This window comes from Macrobrachium nipponense, chromosome 34, assembly GCF_015104395.2.
Source record: "Macrobrachium nipponense isolate FS-2020 chromosome 34, ASM1510439v2, whole genome shotgun sequence".
NCBI lineage: Eukaryota > Metazoa > Arthropoda > Malacostraca > Decapoda > Palaemonidae > Macrobrachium > Macrobrachium nipponense.
The window spans coordinates 29,004,812-29,019,371 of record NC_061095.1 but is presented as its reverse complement, the minus strand read 5'-3'; the positions used below and the strand labels follow the sequence as shown (position 1 = coordinate 29,019,371).

Below are 14,560 nucleotides of genomic sequence, written 5' to 3'. Positions count from 1 at the left end.
TCAAACAAGCCAACCCGCAGTCCTTCCCATGGGTACATGATATTAGAGCTATAGCTACCTCAATAAACTTTTTCCAACATATGAAATTTGAAGATCTGAAGAAGTACACTGGCTGGAAGTCTCCGACAGTATTCAAACGCCATTATCTTAAGTCCTTAGAAGCCCTTAAATTTCCAGCAGTAGCAGCGGGAAACACAGTTTCCCCTGATACTGCTGGAGATAGTACTAAGTAGTCCAGCTTATGTCTCTCCTTTGCCTTCTCCTTCCTACTGGCCTCATTAGTATTCCTGCCTTAGCCCAGTTATGTCACAGTCGTACTGGTCCTTGGATGTAATATATTGTACATATTGATTATTTCATAAGTGTCTTTCATCTTAATGTATAATTACTGTGATGACTTGAAATTTGTCTAGTTTTAAGGTTGTATTGCCATTATGTTACCTGTTTGAAACTTAATCTAGATTATAAGCAACTAACCTTAATTGTTTTTTATTATCCCTTTATAGATATTTATGTACTTCCTCTTCCCAAGCTTGGCGTTTTCTCTGGTACTATTTCCTGGAGCAACACAGGCTGAGCCCAGAAAAGGGATTTTGATGAAGGAAAAATCTATTTCTGGGCAAAGGACCTGTGTCGGCCAGTGAAATCCCCCTTCCTGGACTCCATACTGAGACTCCTCCCTTTGGTTGACACCAAGGAAAGATCTGTTCCAGATGGATTAAGCTGATTGGTAGAGAAGAGATGAAAATTATCAAAAGGCTAAGTCTTCAAAAAAAGCTGCATCAGCATTAGGAGATGATTGTTTGAGGAAGAACTTTGCCCTTCTCTGTTCACAACACTTCTGTTATCTACCCTGCCCCCTTTTTAATTTATGTCCAGGTGGTTTAACATGGGTACCATTTATTTTCCTGAATTTTTCCCATATTTTTTGTATGGGAGTATTATTAAAGAAATCGGATACATATTTCCTCCATGAAATGATTCTTCCTAGATTAATTTCTTTGTTAAATTTGTAGTTGTATAGAGGTTTTATGTATCAGTTTCTAGTAATAATCTAGTTTCTTGTAAATGTCTTTCTAATACTGGTAAAGTTTTTATATTAAAACTATCTATTTTATGTTGACTGTTGTGGCTTCTATAAGCCAGTCATCTTTTCTTTTCTCTGTCTAGATGACATTTATGCTGCTGAATGTCTATTTAATAAATAACTTTCCAAAGGATAGAAACAGTGACCAACTTCCACTCCCAAAGTGGGAGTTGAAGCAAGTCATAGCTGAATCATGACAATACATTTTTATTAATTGCACTCTCCTTGGGGATAGTCCATTGCCATGCCAGAAGTTGGGGAGAAGTTTGATTTGGTTGTCATAAAACTAGTAACATAAATTTTGTCCAGGATGAAGGTCCCTTTCACCATGGAGACCCAACAGGGGGATGAGCAACAATGTGATTGTTGATGCAAAAAAAAAAGTACCATGGCGTCCCAACATCTTGGGTCATCAATGGAGCAACAATGTCACCTACAGTGGTAACTGCCCTGGGATCCTTACCTGGATATACATCATACCCTCGCACCTTAAAGGTCATCAGTCTGTCGAGATTGAGCCCAGCACTGAGGGCATAGTTTGACATAAATGTTTTGCCTTGCTCGGTCATGTCAGGTACTCCAGTTTTACGGGCGGAGAGGCATGCTCTCCATCTCCACCCTTGACATAAGTTATAAAAGCAGTCTTTTCCATATTTTAGTGCTCTGCACATATTGTCAATGATAGTGTAAGCATGAAATATGCAAGCTTAAGAGAGGGAGGAGTAAAGGACAAAGGATTCCCATTTGGTTGAACCCACTGGAAGACCATGAATGTTGGCACATACAAGTGAAGGGGTTGTGATTAGTATACTTTCAGTATTATACATAGAAAATGATAAACACACACCCACCATGACAAGAAAGAAAAACATTTAAACAGAAATCTATACTAACTTCAAAAGTTATAACATGTGGACCTCCAGCCTTCATTACACACACCGGCATTCTTATTTTTTTATTATCAAAACCTGTCGTTTCTATTTCAACAACATTGTCATCACTAGCCTCTGGACCTAGTACAGCCTGAGAAAAATTTTTCAATATTTTCTAATACAGAATTTCATAATTACATAAGTTATACTCAAGTTTATACTAGTGTATGAGTGTATGGGGCCACTCCCCATTAGTAACTCAACTGAGTGATTAACAATAAGTGAGCAAGTGGGGAACATGTAAGCAAAACCTGACAAAAGTAATTTGGAGAGATGAATCAGGATACTATTAAGATCTGTATATTTGCTTTATAAGCATATTTCAATGCTAAAATTGTCTTTTAATACTTAATATTTAATAATGAATTAAATAAAAAAATATCATGAGAACTATTAACAGGGATGGCAAGAAATATCTGTCCAGTACTTACCCTCTCCTGACATTTTCCCTCTAAAATTATTTCAAATACACTAAAAGCAATAAATTGTATAAATTGTCAGTACCGACATTACCGTTAGCAAAAATGTAAAAAGAAGCAAAGTAATACGTAAATCACTCCTCAGCTATAATTTTTGTGGTGGCTTGAATGTACACCTATCTTGGTGTTAATATTTACAAATAAACTACTATAGTAGTCGGTTTCATTTCATCTGTTCTCCCGAGGATGAACATGTGGTATACAGTAATATCTTGAGATAAGAGTTTAATTCATTCTGTAACCGAGCTCATAAGTCAATCTACTCAGATGTCAAACAAATTTCTCCCATTTAAAATAAACAGATTTAATTTGTTCCAGACTTGTAACATCCCCAAACCATCCTAAATTTTGAAAAAAAAAGTTTTTAATAAAGAAACACACATGTATACTTTACCAATGCATAATAAAATAAATGAAATAAAAGAAAAAGTGTTACTTAGAACTGCATTCTTACCATAGAGACAGAATGGTGGAGGAGGAGGGAGGGAGGAAGTGATGCAGGCATTCTTAGACATGTAAACTGCACTTTTTTAACACTAAATGTAAACTAAAAATGATATTGTTATGATACAATAAAGTTTCATACATACTTACCTGGCAGATATATACATAGCTATCGACTCCGTCGTCCCCGACAGAAATTCAAATTTCGCGGCACACGCTACAGGTAGGTCAGGTGATCTACCGCCCTGCTCTGGGTGGCAGTACTAGGAACCATTCCCGTTTTCTAATCAGATTCTCTCTTCCACCTGTCTCCTGCGGGGAGGCTGGGTGGGTCTTCAATCGTATATATCTGCCAGGTAAGTATGTATGAAACTTTATTGTACCATAACAATATCATTTTCATACATTCAACTTACCTGTCAGATATATACATAGCTGATTGACACCCTTTGGTGGAGGGCAAGAGACAGCTAACTCCTGACTAGACAGGTAAACAACATATGTTGTAGGTATTTATAGACCTTGGTTCCTCTGTGTTTCTAGACGAAGAGTCGACTTCCTAGCTATTGCATAGGAGTCTGCTTCGTCTCAAGAGCCTTAGCAAGATAGTGATCTGTGGCCAAGAGTTCTTGTGGGTCTTCCGATGGGGTCTTATCCACTTACTCGGTCGAGCCTAATTGGCATTGTCAATGGGTGCTAATCGCTTATATGACAATATGCCTATGCCTATTGGCATAACTAAGGAGCGCAACACCGATCCCGATCACCTGTTCCTAACATGAGGGTTCGCGCTAGAATTGAAAAGGAGTTATTCCCCAAACTCCTTTCAAACCTCAATAAAATTCACTAAGTTGAAATAAATTCAACTCATATTAAAGGATCAGTGTCGGCTCCTTATCCCAGCAACGTATCCGCTGACACGTATAAACCAAGAGAGAAGGATCTCTCGTAGGTTAACTTGACGTCCTTCGTGTAATGAGCAGTCAACACATAGTTGCATCTCTCATATGTTAAAGCTAATATGTCTTCCTGACATATTGTTACGAAAAGAACAAGAATTTGCAAAAAGCTCGCACTTCATGAGCTTTTAAATTCTCAGCTGTTTGAAGGTATCATCAAGTCACTTATGAAGTGCTTCAGAGATCACCATTGTTTCAAAGAAGACTAGGACTTTCTTTGAACTGGATCTCATCTGGATGAAGCCTAGAGCCTGGCTTGCGCAATGGCTGGCACCTCGCGCCTGCTTGGCGCATCCTGTTTGCCTGGCGCCTGGCTGGTGCCTCGCACCTTGCCAGTGCCTTGCGCCTGTTTGGAGCCTCGCGCCTGGCGCGTGGCTGACTTCTCCCCACTTGCTGGAGCTTCGAGCTTGTTAAGAGTCTCGAGGAAAACTGGCGATGTCCACATCGGACACTTTTTCCCGATCTGTTCGCCTCTAGCGCACTGCGCCAGGTTGGAGGCCCACTCCTTCTCCTCATCAGACAATGACAGTGTTCATATTGACTGTCTTTCTCTGGCGTCTTCACGCCTGTTTTGGCATTTGGCGCCACTGACTGCTACATTGTCCGAAAGTCCTGAAGATCCACCATCGTTTATCAGGAGACTGGAGAAGGGTGGAAGAAATTCTTTCACTTTGAGCTTTTGGCCTTTCCGGCAAGGGGAGGTGATTTTAGTCAGCTACATCCAGTAGACGATAGGAAATCTAAAAGTACCGAGAGACAAGTCTTCCATACCAAGGAGTGGATCCTTATTTGAATACTTCCGTTGCTAACGAGTTCTCCTCCTACATGTTGATGAGTTTTCTCGTTGCAGAAGCTTCCCTATCCTTGCCCGAAGGAAGGGAAGGAGCCTGAAAGTTTAAAGAGATTCTGAGCTGAAATTGGTAGGACTCCTGATATCTAGCTCTTTAATGTATCTCTCTGAACCTTTTGGGAAGTAGTTTGAGCCCTCATCGCGTTCCCAAGACTCTGTCAGTAAACGTTTAAACCTTGTCCTCTTCTGTAGATGACAACGTCAATACATTACCCGGACAACGAAACCTCTATCTGAAAGCGTTGATCCAGGAATAAAAGGCTTTAGTTCTTATGCCAAACATACTGATGCTGGCCAGAACCCATTGCCGAGTCTTCATAAAATTTGATTCCAGATTCTAAAGCCCAAAATTTCACTTGTCCTTTTGATCATTTTAGGACCAAGAGAAACATTTGATGAGGAGCAGTTCCATCTTGACGGAACACGGAATCTGAGGCCCAAATTAGGATCCCATTCTAAGTATAAGATCTCCTACCCTTATCGTATAGAGGTATTGTATAAGATCCCGAAGATCTTAATTCTCTACTATCTCTAATATTCTTTGTCGAGACAGAGTATCTTTTACTGTGTTCATTGATAGCATAAAATACCAAGGTGATTCTTTCCCCTGAAAGGGAAGAAAAACCATTATGTGGTTCACAGAGGTATCAGAGAGGACAGTTTTCCCCTTTCCATCTAGCACGATCTGCAGCAACTCTATGTCTTGAACATATTTGAAGGAATTATCAAGCTTCCCTTGAAAAATCCTCTCATTCATATTTACTTTCTGGTCAGTCTGCACGCAGACAGACCCAGAGTGGATAGGATTTTTCAGGTCCAATATTTAGAATAGATTCCGATAAAATCTCTACTCTCTTAGAAAAAACCTTCCGACACATGCTGAGAGAAAAACGTGACCTCTGTGAATCCAACCTTTTTAATGCCAAAATGATGCATTCATCTTCTTCCTTTGACGCCCATTTCTCTTAATATCTGTTAAGAATATATATAACTAGGGAAAAAAAAAAAAAAAAAAGACTAAAGTTTATTCCCCTATTTAATAAATTCAAGATAGCGTATCTTGCTACCTCTCGGTTGTTCGAGGAAAAGGAAGCAAACTATAAGAAGCTCGTTCGTCTTCTACCTTGCGAAGAGATCTGTGAATACTTTCCGCAGGTTCTCACAACTCTTTCCAATAAATGTTAAACATACGTTAACAGTTATTATCGTCGCTCAAGAAGATTCTCACGGACGTGCAAAATCCCGCATCGAACCTGGTAAGGATCGTTACGTTCCGTGTCTGTTTCCAAATAGGTTAAATCGTGCTCTGCCGAATTAAAAACCTTTATAATACCGTCACATTGTGGTAAACGGCATTCATCTAGGAAACTCTTGTAAGGATAGTAGGAATTCTGTAATTAACCACGGTGTGTGCATAAGGCTTAACCGTAACCGTTATCTTAAGGTGAATTTTCTACTACATTCTTTCCTCACCGAGGCAGAGAGAGATCCTTAGCAAAACAAATGCTATGTTATTCATGTTTGCCTAAAAAAATCCCCTCAATTCGTGGTTAAGTCCCTGATTGTAGGGGGAATGTACGGTGAACCATTTGATCCCTTAGGAGAGAGAGATGTAACCAACCGCTCACAACCGAGAACCGGATGGTACTGAATTGGCGTTACAATTACAGCCGTCTCATTCACTGCCTGGCTGCATTCATTCTGAGTTGCCAGTTACTCCCTTCAATGAAGGGATATAATAAAATTATTCTCGAGCCTAAGAAAGCTCTCAATAATGCAAATTTAAGCCAAACAACCTTTGTTAAATACCGAAGCTGAGTAGGTATTGTCGAAACAAACCTTTTAAGCGAAGTCCTTACTAGGAAAATCCTGTAAGGATATAGATAATTTCGTAACGAACCAGAAAGGCAACTATGGTACGTGTATATGACTTGTCATTCAGCAGTCGTATACACTAATTCTTCTACGACATTCTTTCCTCTCCGACATGCAGAGAAAGAATGGAAATCTTACTCTCTTCGTTCTTTTCGTCAATAAACCCGAGTGAGTATTAGTCGAAAGAGATCGCAGATGACAACCGAGGATCGAAGAGAATCTCTCCAGCTTTTATCATCTTGGAGATAAGTCCGTATTTTACGCCTTTCTTATCTGGAAGAGCCTCTAATCAATGAATGAGAGCTCGTACGAATCTTGTCAACTTCCAAACGATTGCCCCTCTTTCTGTAAATGGTTGGTTACATAACCGGAGGAGAGCGCTTCCTTTCGAAAGGTGAAGGGCTTTTAGCAGTACCGACTCTAACCTGACAAGGGCTACGGCAGCCTGTGCTACATCTTTAGTCCCTGCCAGGAAAAAGCCGAACTTGCTCTTGCCTTTATTGCATTAAGACTATCCTGACAAGGGCGACGGCCGCCTGTGCGACAACTCCATCCCTATCAGGAGAAGCCTCGAATGTCTTTCACCTTTCGCTTGTAGGACTCTTGGAGGTTGTCAGGTTCTTCTTGTAGAAGAAAGAGCCTGGCGCTAAGCAGGAGTATCTTGCCTAGAATACTCCTGGCGCCTGGGAGGAGTATCGCGATCGGAATACTCCTCGTGCTCGGAATACTCCTGGCGCCTGGGAGGAGTATCGCGTTCCGAATACTCCTGGGCGCCTGGGAGGATATCGTGCTCGGAATACTCCTGCGCCTGGGCAGAATATCGCTTTCCTAGGAGGAGTATCGTGGGATCGGATACTCCCCCCTGGCGCCTGGTAGGAGTATCACGTTCCGAATACTCCTGGCGCCTGGGAGGAGTACGTGCTCGGAATACTCCTGGTGCCTGGCAGGAGTATCGCGTTCCGAATACTCCTGGCGCCTGGGAGGAGTAACGTGATCGGAACACTCCTGGCACCTGGCAGGAGTATCGCGTTCCGAATACTCCTGGCGCCTAGGAGGAGTATCGTGATCCGAATACTCCTGGCGCCTAGGAGGAGTATCGTGATCAGAATACTCCTGGATCCTAGCAGACGTATCGCGCTTGGAAAGTTTTTCTTGTGCGGAAGGTTCCGCGCGTCTGGAAAGTTCCGCGGAATGTTCCACTTATCTGGAAAATGATTCCCGCTTGGAAAGTTCCAAGCGTCTGAAAGGCGATCCTCGCCTGGAAAGTTCTGTACGTCTGGAAGTATCCGCTTGTGCGGAAGGTTCCGAGTTATTGTCAAATTCTGCTTATGTGAAATGTTCTGCACATTTGGAAAATATTCCTTCTTGGAAAATTCCAAGAGCCTGGAAGGCGATTCGAATCTGGAATCTTCCGCCTTCTGGAAGGTTCAGCTTGTGCGGAAGGTTCCGATCTCTTGTACACTTGTTCTTGCTTAAAATTCGACAATACTTCCATTTTCGTCCATAGCCCTCCCTTTCTTCTGAATGAGAAGGACTTCCATTTCCAATGAAGATCCTGGTTCATAGTGCTTCAGGCGCTTTGCGCCTCTATTCAGGCTCTTCAGGTGCTTTGCGCCTCGTTTCAGGCGCTTTGCGCCTGTTTCAGACGCTTTAGGCGCATTGAGCCTCGTTACCGGAGCTTCATGCCCGAGGAGCTAGCAGCTTAAAAGTTATATATATATGTGTAATCACTAAACGAGATCCATATAATTCATTCGATCAACAAATATTCTTTAATATCTAATTCGTTATTCTCAGAATAGATATATTTTCATATACACGTACCGATGAGGAATTTATTGAAATAACTATTTCAAACCCCCATGGGATAGAGTGCCCCCCCCCCCCCCCCCACCACCTCCAGCTGTACGGGGATGAAACCCGGATAGGGCAATGCCTCTACCGCAACTGTTATCGAATGATGTCTTCTTTTCTCCGTCTCTTCTGAGGTTCCGATAGCCAGACGAGATTATCTTGCATCTTCATTTAATCTACGCCGTTGAATGTTTCTTCTCCTTATTCGTCGAGACGATAATAATAAGGGGAACACATTGAATTAGGATGCCTTTCCAATGGCTATCCCTGGCAGTCTGGGACGTCCTACAGAACCTGCCGAGGGGACGCCTGATCGGTGGGGATTCTCCATAACCTCCGTACAGCTTTCGACTTTCCTTCTCCTCCGGGCCAGGGAGCGAGACAGAGCCAATCAGACGCACCCTCTATTGCAATGGGGAACACTATAATCACTTCTTACCTTATAATAGCTCGTATCTTGAGCTACATTCCTTTATCTTCAAATTGCAAATGAATTTGTAGTTTCTGTGAAGTAAGAAGGTGATGAGGAAACTACACTACTAGTACTGTTAATATTCTAACTGCTCGTCAGAACGAGAGCTATTAAAGCTTCTAAAGAAAGCATAACTAGTTCTATGTTTTTTTGACTTCCTCAAATAGGAAGTTACTTTATTTTCCTCAATCAAATTCTAACATTTATTACACTTTATCAATGAATAAATATTTATATTTCCCTTTCTTGCAAACTAGCAAACTATGTAATTGTCTACCGAAAACTTCGGTAGTTACACATACTGTATTCTTCGAAAACTTCGAAGTTAATTCATTAAAAGTTATTAAAAAGTTATTAAAAGCGTATGCCGAACCACCGATCAGTCTTCCCTGTAAAAAGTCGGCCAAGAAGATCGATGGCGATGAAACACGAAAATCAAATCAGGAGGGAAAGTAAACATATGTTACATTCCCAGCGACAGAGAGAATCTGATTAGAAAACGGGAATGGTTCCTAGTCCTGCCACCCGCAGCGCAGCCGTAGATCACCTGACCTACCTGTAGCGTGTGCCGCGAAATTCGAATTTCTGTCGGGGACGACGGAGTCGATAGCTATGTATATATCTGACAGGTAAGTTGAATGTATGAAACTACATTTTCTTTACTTTAAATTAAACTAAAACTGCACATTCCTTTCTTTAAATGAAACCAAAAAACTTAATTGTAAAAAAAAAAATGCACTTTCTTAATTTTAAACTTAACCTAAGCTTAACATTACGTATTTAATCATTACTTGTTTTTGCCTTTTTGGCTGCACTTTCGGCACTTTCACTTGCAGCTCTTTTGAATAAAAATCTATCCAAAGAGGTTTGCTTTTGCCTGCCTTTCAAAATGTTACGAAAATGTGAAAAACAAGTCATTAAAAAGCGCTGAAGCACAACCAGTTGAAACTTTTTCTGGGTGTTTCTTTTCAATGAAACTTGAATGCTTTTCCCACATTGCCAGCATGTCTTTAATTTCACTTGAAGAAATCACTTCCTCTGGCTCTACCTCCTCCTCACTACTAATCTCTTGCAAAACCTTCGTACGTTGCATCATCTGTAGCTCCTTCAACTCCTTAGTTGAGAGTTCCTCCTCATGTTCCTCAATGAAGTCGTTTACGTCACCCTCATCTATTTCCAGACCCATTGAATTTCTGAGGGACACAATCTCCTCCAACTCTTCTTGCTCGGTCTCAGGTTCAAATCCTTTGAAGTCTCTCTCTGCAACAGCATCAGGCCATAACTTTTTCCATGCCGAGTTCAAGGTTCTTCTTGTTATATCTTGCCATGCCAAGTCAATAATGCACAAACATATCACAATGTTTTAGTGATTCTCCAAAACTCTTGAAGGATTAAATTTATATTTTAAGTCACCTCAAAGCAGCAGCAGAATAGGTCCTTTGTGTAAAGCTTTTTAAAGTTGGAAATGACCTGCTGATCCATAGGTTGTAAGATTGGAGTCATGTTGGGTGGGAGGTTGAGGACTTTCACGACTTGAACTCGTCGAGAATATCTTCAAGACCAGGTGGGTGGGCTGAAGCATTATCAAGGATTAGTAATGCTTTCATCGGGAGTTTATTTTCTTGAAGATATTTCTTCCCTGCAGGACCAAGTAATGCTTTCATCGGGAGTTTATTTTCTTGAAGATATTTCTTCCCTGCAGGACCAAAGACAAAATTTACCCATTCAATAAAAAACTGCTGCATAACCTGTGTCCTAGCATTGGCACGCCTCATAATCTGTAATTTTACTTTAAGAATCTTTTGAGTCTTAAAAGCTCAAGGATTTTTGGAATGATACACTAGCAATGGCTTTACTTTACAGTCACCGCTTGCATTTGCACACAATGCAAGGGTCAGACGGTCCTTCATGGGTTTATGGTCTGGCAACTACTTCTCTACGATGATGTAAGAACTCTGTGGCATTTTTTCCAAAACAATCCAGTTTCGCCACAGTTGAACACGTTGCGGGATGTAGGCTTCCTTCGCAGTAAGTACAGCAAACCGAATGATGTACACATCAGCTGCCTTAACGACTCAAGAGTTAACAATCCTTGAGTCGTTGTTTATAAAACAACTCATACCATCTTTAAACAAACATACATCTGCGAGTCAATTGTATTTAGCATAAGTTCATACTGTGGTGGTTTCCTTCCATTTAGTTCCTTGCGTCTCACCTCTAGGTTGGTTTTGTTTTTATTTTTATTTATTTCATTTTTACTCTAATGTATTTTAAATGAACTTTTAGACTATACTTTTACTTTTTATGTTTTTATCTTTTCTTATGTGCAGCCCAGAAGATGTAATTCTGTAAATAATTACAAAACGTCAGCAAAATAATAAAAAAAACAGCCTAATGATGTGTGGTTTTTGTCCGTCTTCCTCTGATTATATACTGTTACAATTTTACACTTTTTCACTATTTTCTTGGCGCCTTCACAAAAAACAATAGATACAAAACTATGTTCCGATTCCACAAACAACACATATATTACTAAGAATTATATAAAAATGAGTGACCAGCTCGTTACGTTAAGTTACTGAAACAGCCTCGCGAGCGAGCGAGAGAGAGAGAGAGACTATAACGCACGCCGCTCTCCTCCAAGCGAATAAATAAGGTTCTCTCACCCCATAAGCGTATGGGCGATTAGTATCTAGATCAAGACCAAAACATATTACGTCATCTCTATAGGAATGGCTATGAATAAGGCTCCCTTGTTCCTTCACAGGGCCGACCACGATGTGTTTACATCGATAAAGAAAAATGCTTGGCTCATCTATTTTTCAAGGGGTTGATAACATTGCGGCTGGGGGGTCTTACGTTTGCGCCGATAAAGAAATCAGCTAGCTAAGACATTCTCAAAGTGGGAATATGACTCCCTTCAAAAGGCTTATGAGCTTTCACCTCTGTGTGTCTTACGTACTTCAAAATGAAAAATGGATCACTTAAGGCATGTTATCTTTAAATTTGGGAAATCTGAACACAGAAACAAACATTTTATAATATGATACAAAGGCTCCGATGTGAATCAATCATATTACCACAATTATAATTGCATTCCAAACTTACATTATAAGAATAAGTATATATATATATATATATATATATATTATATATATATATATATATATATATATATCTATATATATATTATATATATATATATTATATCGTAGTGGAAGCAGTCCCCGGGTTATGACGGGGGTTCCGTTCTGAGATGCGTTGTAAGCCGGAACATCGTCAAAAATCCTAAGAAAATCTTACTTTTAATGCTTTAGGTGCATTAAAAACTATGTAAACTGCATTCTCATTACATTTTATATAAAAATAATAACCTTCAAATATTGATTATTTTGCATTTTTGGAGTAACATTTCTTCTGCCAGATCAGCTTTGTAAGCGTTGTAACCCTGGAAATAATGTCTGATAAATATAATTGAAAAGCATTGTAACCTCGGAACGTTCGAAGCCAGGGACTGCCTGTATATAGTTTGTCTTCAGAAAAAGAGCAAAACTACTGCATAAAACTTACCTGGCGAATAGATAGTGTATGCGCACAAACTGTGCAATCTTCTTCATTTTCAGTTGTGGTTCCATCCCATTTTATTTCTTTGTTGGAGGAATCAAGTTTTACCCCTGATAAAAATAAGAATATATCAAAATAAATAAGAGATTTGTTTTGTGCAGTAAAAAATTACATTTTTATAATAAAATAAAATTTTATATATGTATATACTCACCCAGTAATTACATTGCTACATGTTCCCAACTTTCACGGCAGCATGAGATTAAAAATTCGTGGTAGCACACTATTGTTTTAGAGTAGGTAACTAACATCGCTCACTATTGGGGAAGCATAGGTACAAACTGGGTAAAGAGCCCAATTCGTTCATGCTCTATGTCCATGAGAGGGGAGCAAAGAGGGTTCCAACCATGCAATTACTTTGTACCATATATGCTAGCATATAAGGCAACTTTGCGTATAAGACAACACACCCTCTTTCATGTAAAATTGTAGGTTTATAGGTATGTTCAACATATAAGACGACCCACAATTTATTAAATTATATAAGACGACCCACAATTTATTAAATTACATAAGTCAATCAACTGATATAATTTAGTTGGTACATAAAAAACCAATAATTATTGGAATTATCGTACTAAAAATTTGTAAAATCGGTATCTTAAAGACTTTGGCAAAGCTAACCAGAAGCCTTGTCCCAAAGGACAGCGACATCGATCTTGGCACCCAAACAATAGCCATTCCTGGCTTTCACAAGAGTACTCAACACAGACACTGTTCTATGAGCAACGACCGTGGGACCAGAGACAGGAGAACGAACCTGGATTCGAACTCCTGGGGCTCCCAAGACACTATATTTTGGGGGTAGTGTCCCGGTTCCCACTCCACAAGGAAGACGTGCTGAAGAGACGGCCAACTGCTTCATCACCAGGGAAAGGATGCAGACCCTCAGAAGTATCAAGGTGAGACTTCTTAGGGTGTGGAGAAACGACCTTCCTCTTCTTAGGCTGTGGAAGCCTTTGAAGAGGGAGATGAGGAAGCATCAGATGATGAAGATGATGACTCCACAGAAAACTCTCTGCAACACGGGACAGGAGGGTACTATGTCATGGTGAGGGACCGGACTGATCAAGAGCAGAGTTCGCTTGGTAGAGCCAAGCACCGTGCTGTCTGGATGAGCTGAGCAAGTGAGGTGAGCATATCACCACTACATAATTATGAGAAGCAATCATCAAAAAGAACTATCACTTCAAACCCAATTAACTGTTCTCCTTCAAGGCCAAAGCTCCAAGAATAATAAGGAGGGATCCTGTGTCTGTTGTCCTACGTGTTAGGACCCTAAGGTCCAAGACACGGGGACAGTACTTTGGCCATCCGCCTAGAAGGTATTGCATGCAGTACCGACCTATGGATGACTCCAAACCAGACTGAAGAGTGAACTCATCTGTACTGGTGAAGGCTTGTCTCGCTATCCAAGCACTCATGATAGCGAGAGCTTGGCCAAGCGCTAGAGTTCATAAGAATTCTCAAGCTCAGCGAGTAAACCCAACTCTTGCAAGACAATAATCAGGCGAGCCTTGTCTTGCCCTGGTTCTCAGCAACATCATGAAGCTGAGCAATCGGCGAGTGCCAGCGAAACCAAGTGATCCAGGCACTAGCGAGACTCCCGATTATTATTGTAATAATTATCGGGCATACCAGTTGCCCAAGTGTTTGGAAATCACAGAAAACTGCGAACACTAGAAATTCCAAGGAATTTATTGCTTAGCGAGACTCCATATTTTTGTAATAATTATCAGGGATGTATGTCTCGCCCAAGCATTTGGAAAATACAGAAAATCATAACACTGAGAATGACAAATTCCAAGAAATTCGAGCATTCAGCAAGATTCCAGGGTATTGTAATAACAATTATAGGGAATTCATGTCCTACCCGAGTGTTTGCAGATCACAGAAGACCAAAACACTCTTAGAGTGTAGAAATTTCAAAGAATTAAACGCTTGGCCACCGAATTTTGTCAATCAATCATCTGGGAATGGCTGC

General features: G+C 40.4%; 1 protein-coding gene across 1 annotated transcript in view; it reads right to left on the bottom strand.

The window, feature by feature from the left end:
* The window catches only part of LOC135208071 (mitotic apparatus protein p62-like), a 59,731-nt gene extending 46,290 nt beyond the window's left edge, over nucleotides 1-13,441 (bottom strand). Inside the window, exons 1-3 of the mRNA XM_064240218.1 lie at nucleotides 13,201-13,441; nucleotides 12,523-12,632; nucleotides 1,982-2,110 (exon numbers count right to left, since the gene is read on the bottom strand). Of these exons, the coding sequence (XP_064096288.1) occupies nucleotides 1,982-2,110; nucleotides 12,523-12,632; nucleotides 13,201-13,441 (480 nt within the window). The remainder of the gene's footprint in view (nucleotides 1-1,981; nucleotides 2,111-12,522; nucleotides 12,633-13,200) is intronic.
* Nucleotides 13,442-14,560: the final 1,119 nt, after the last annotated feature.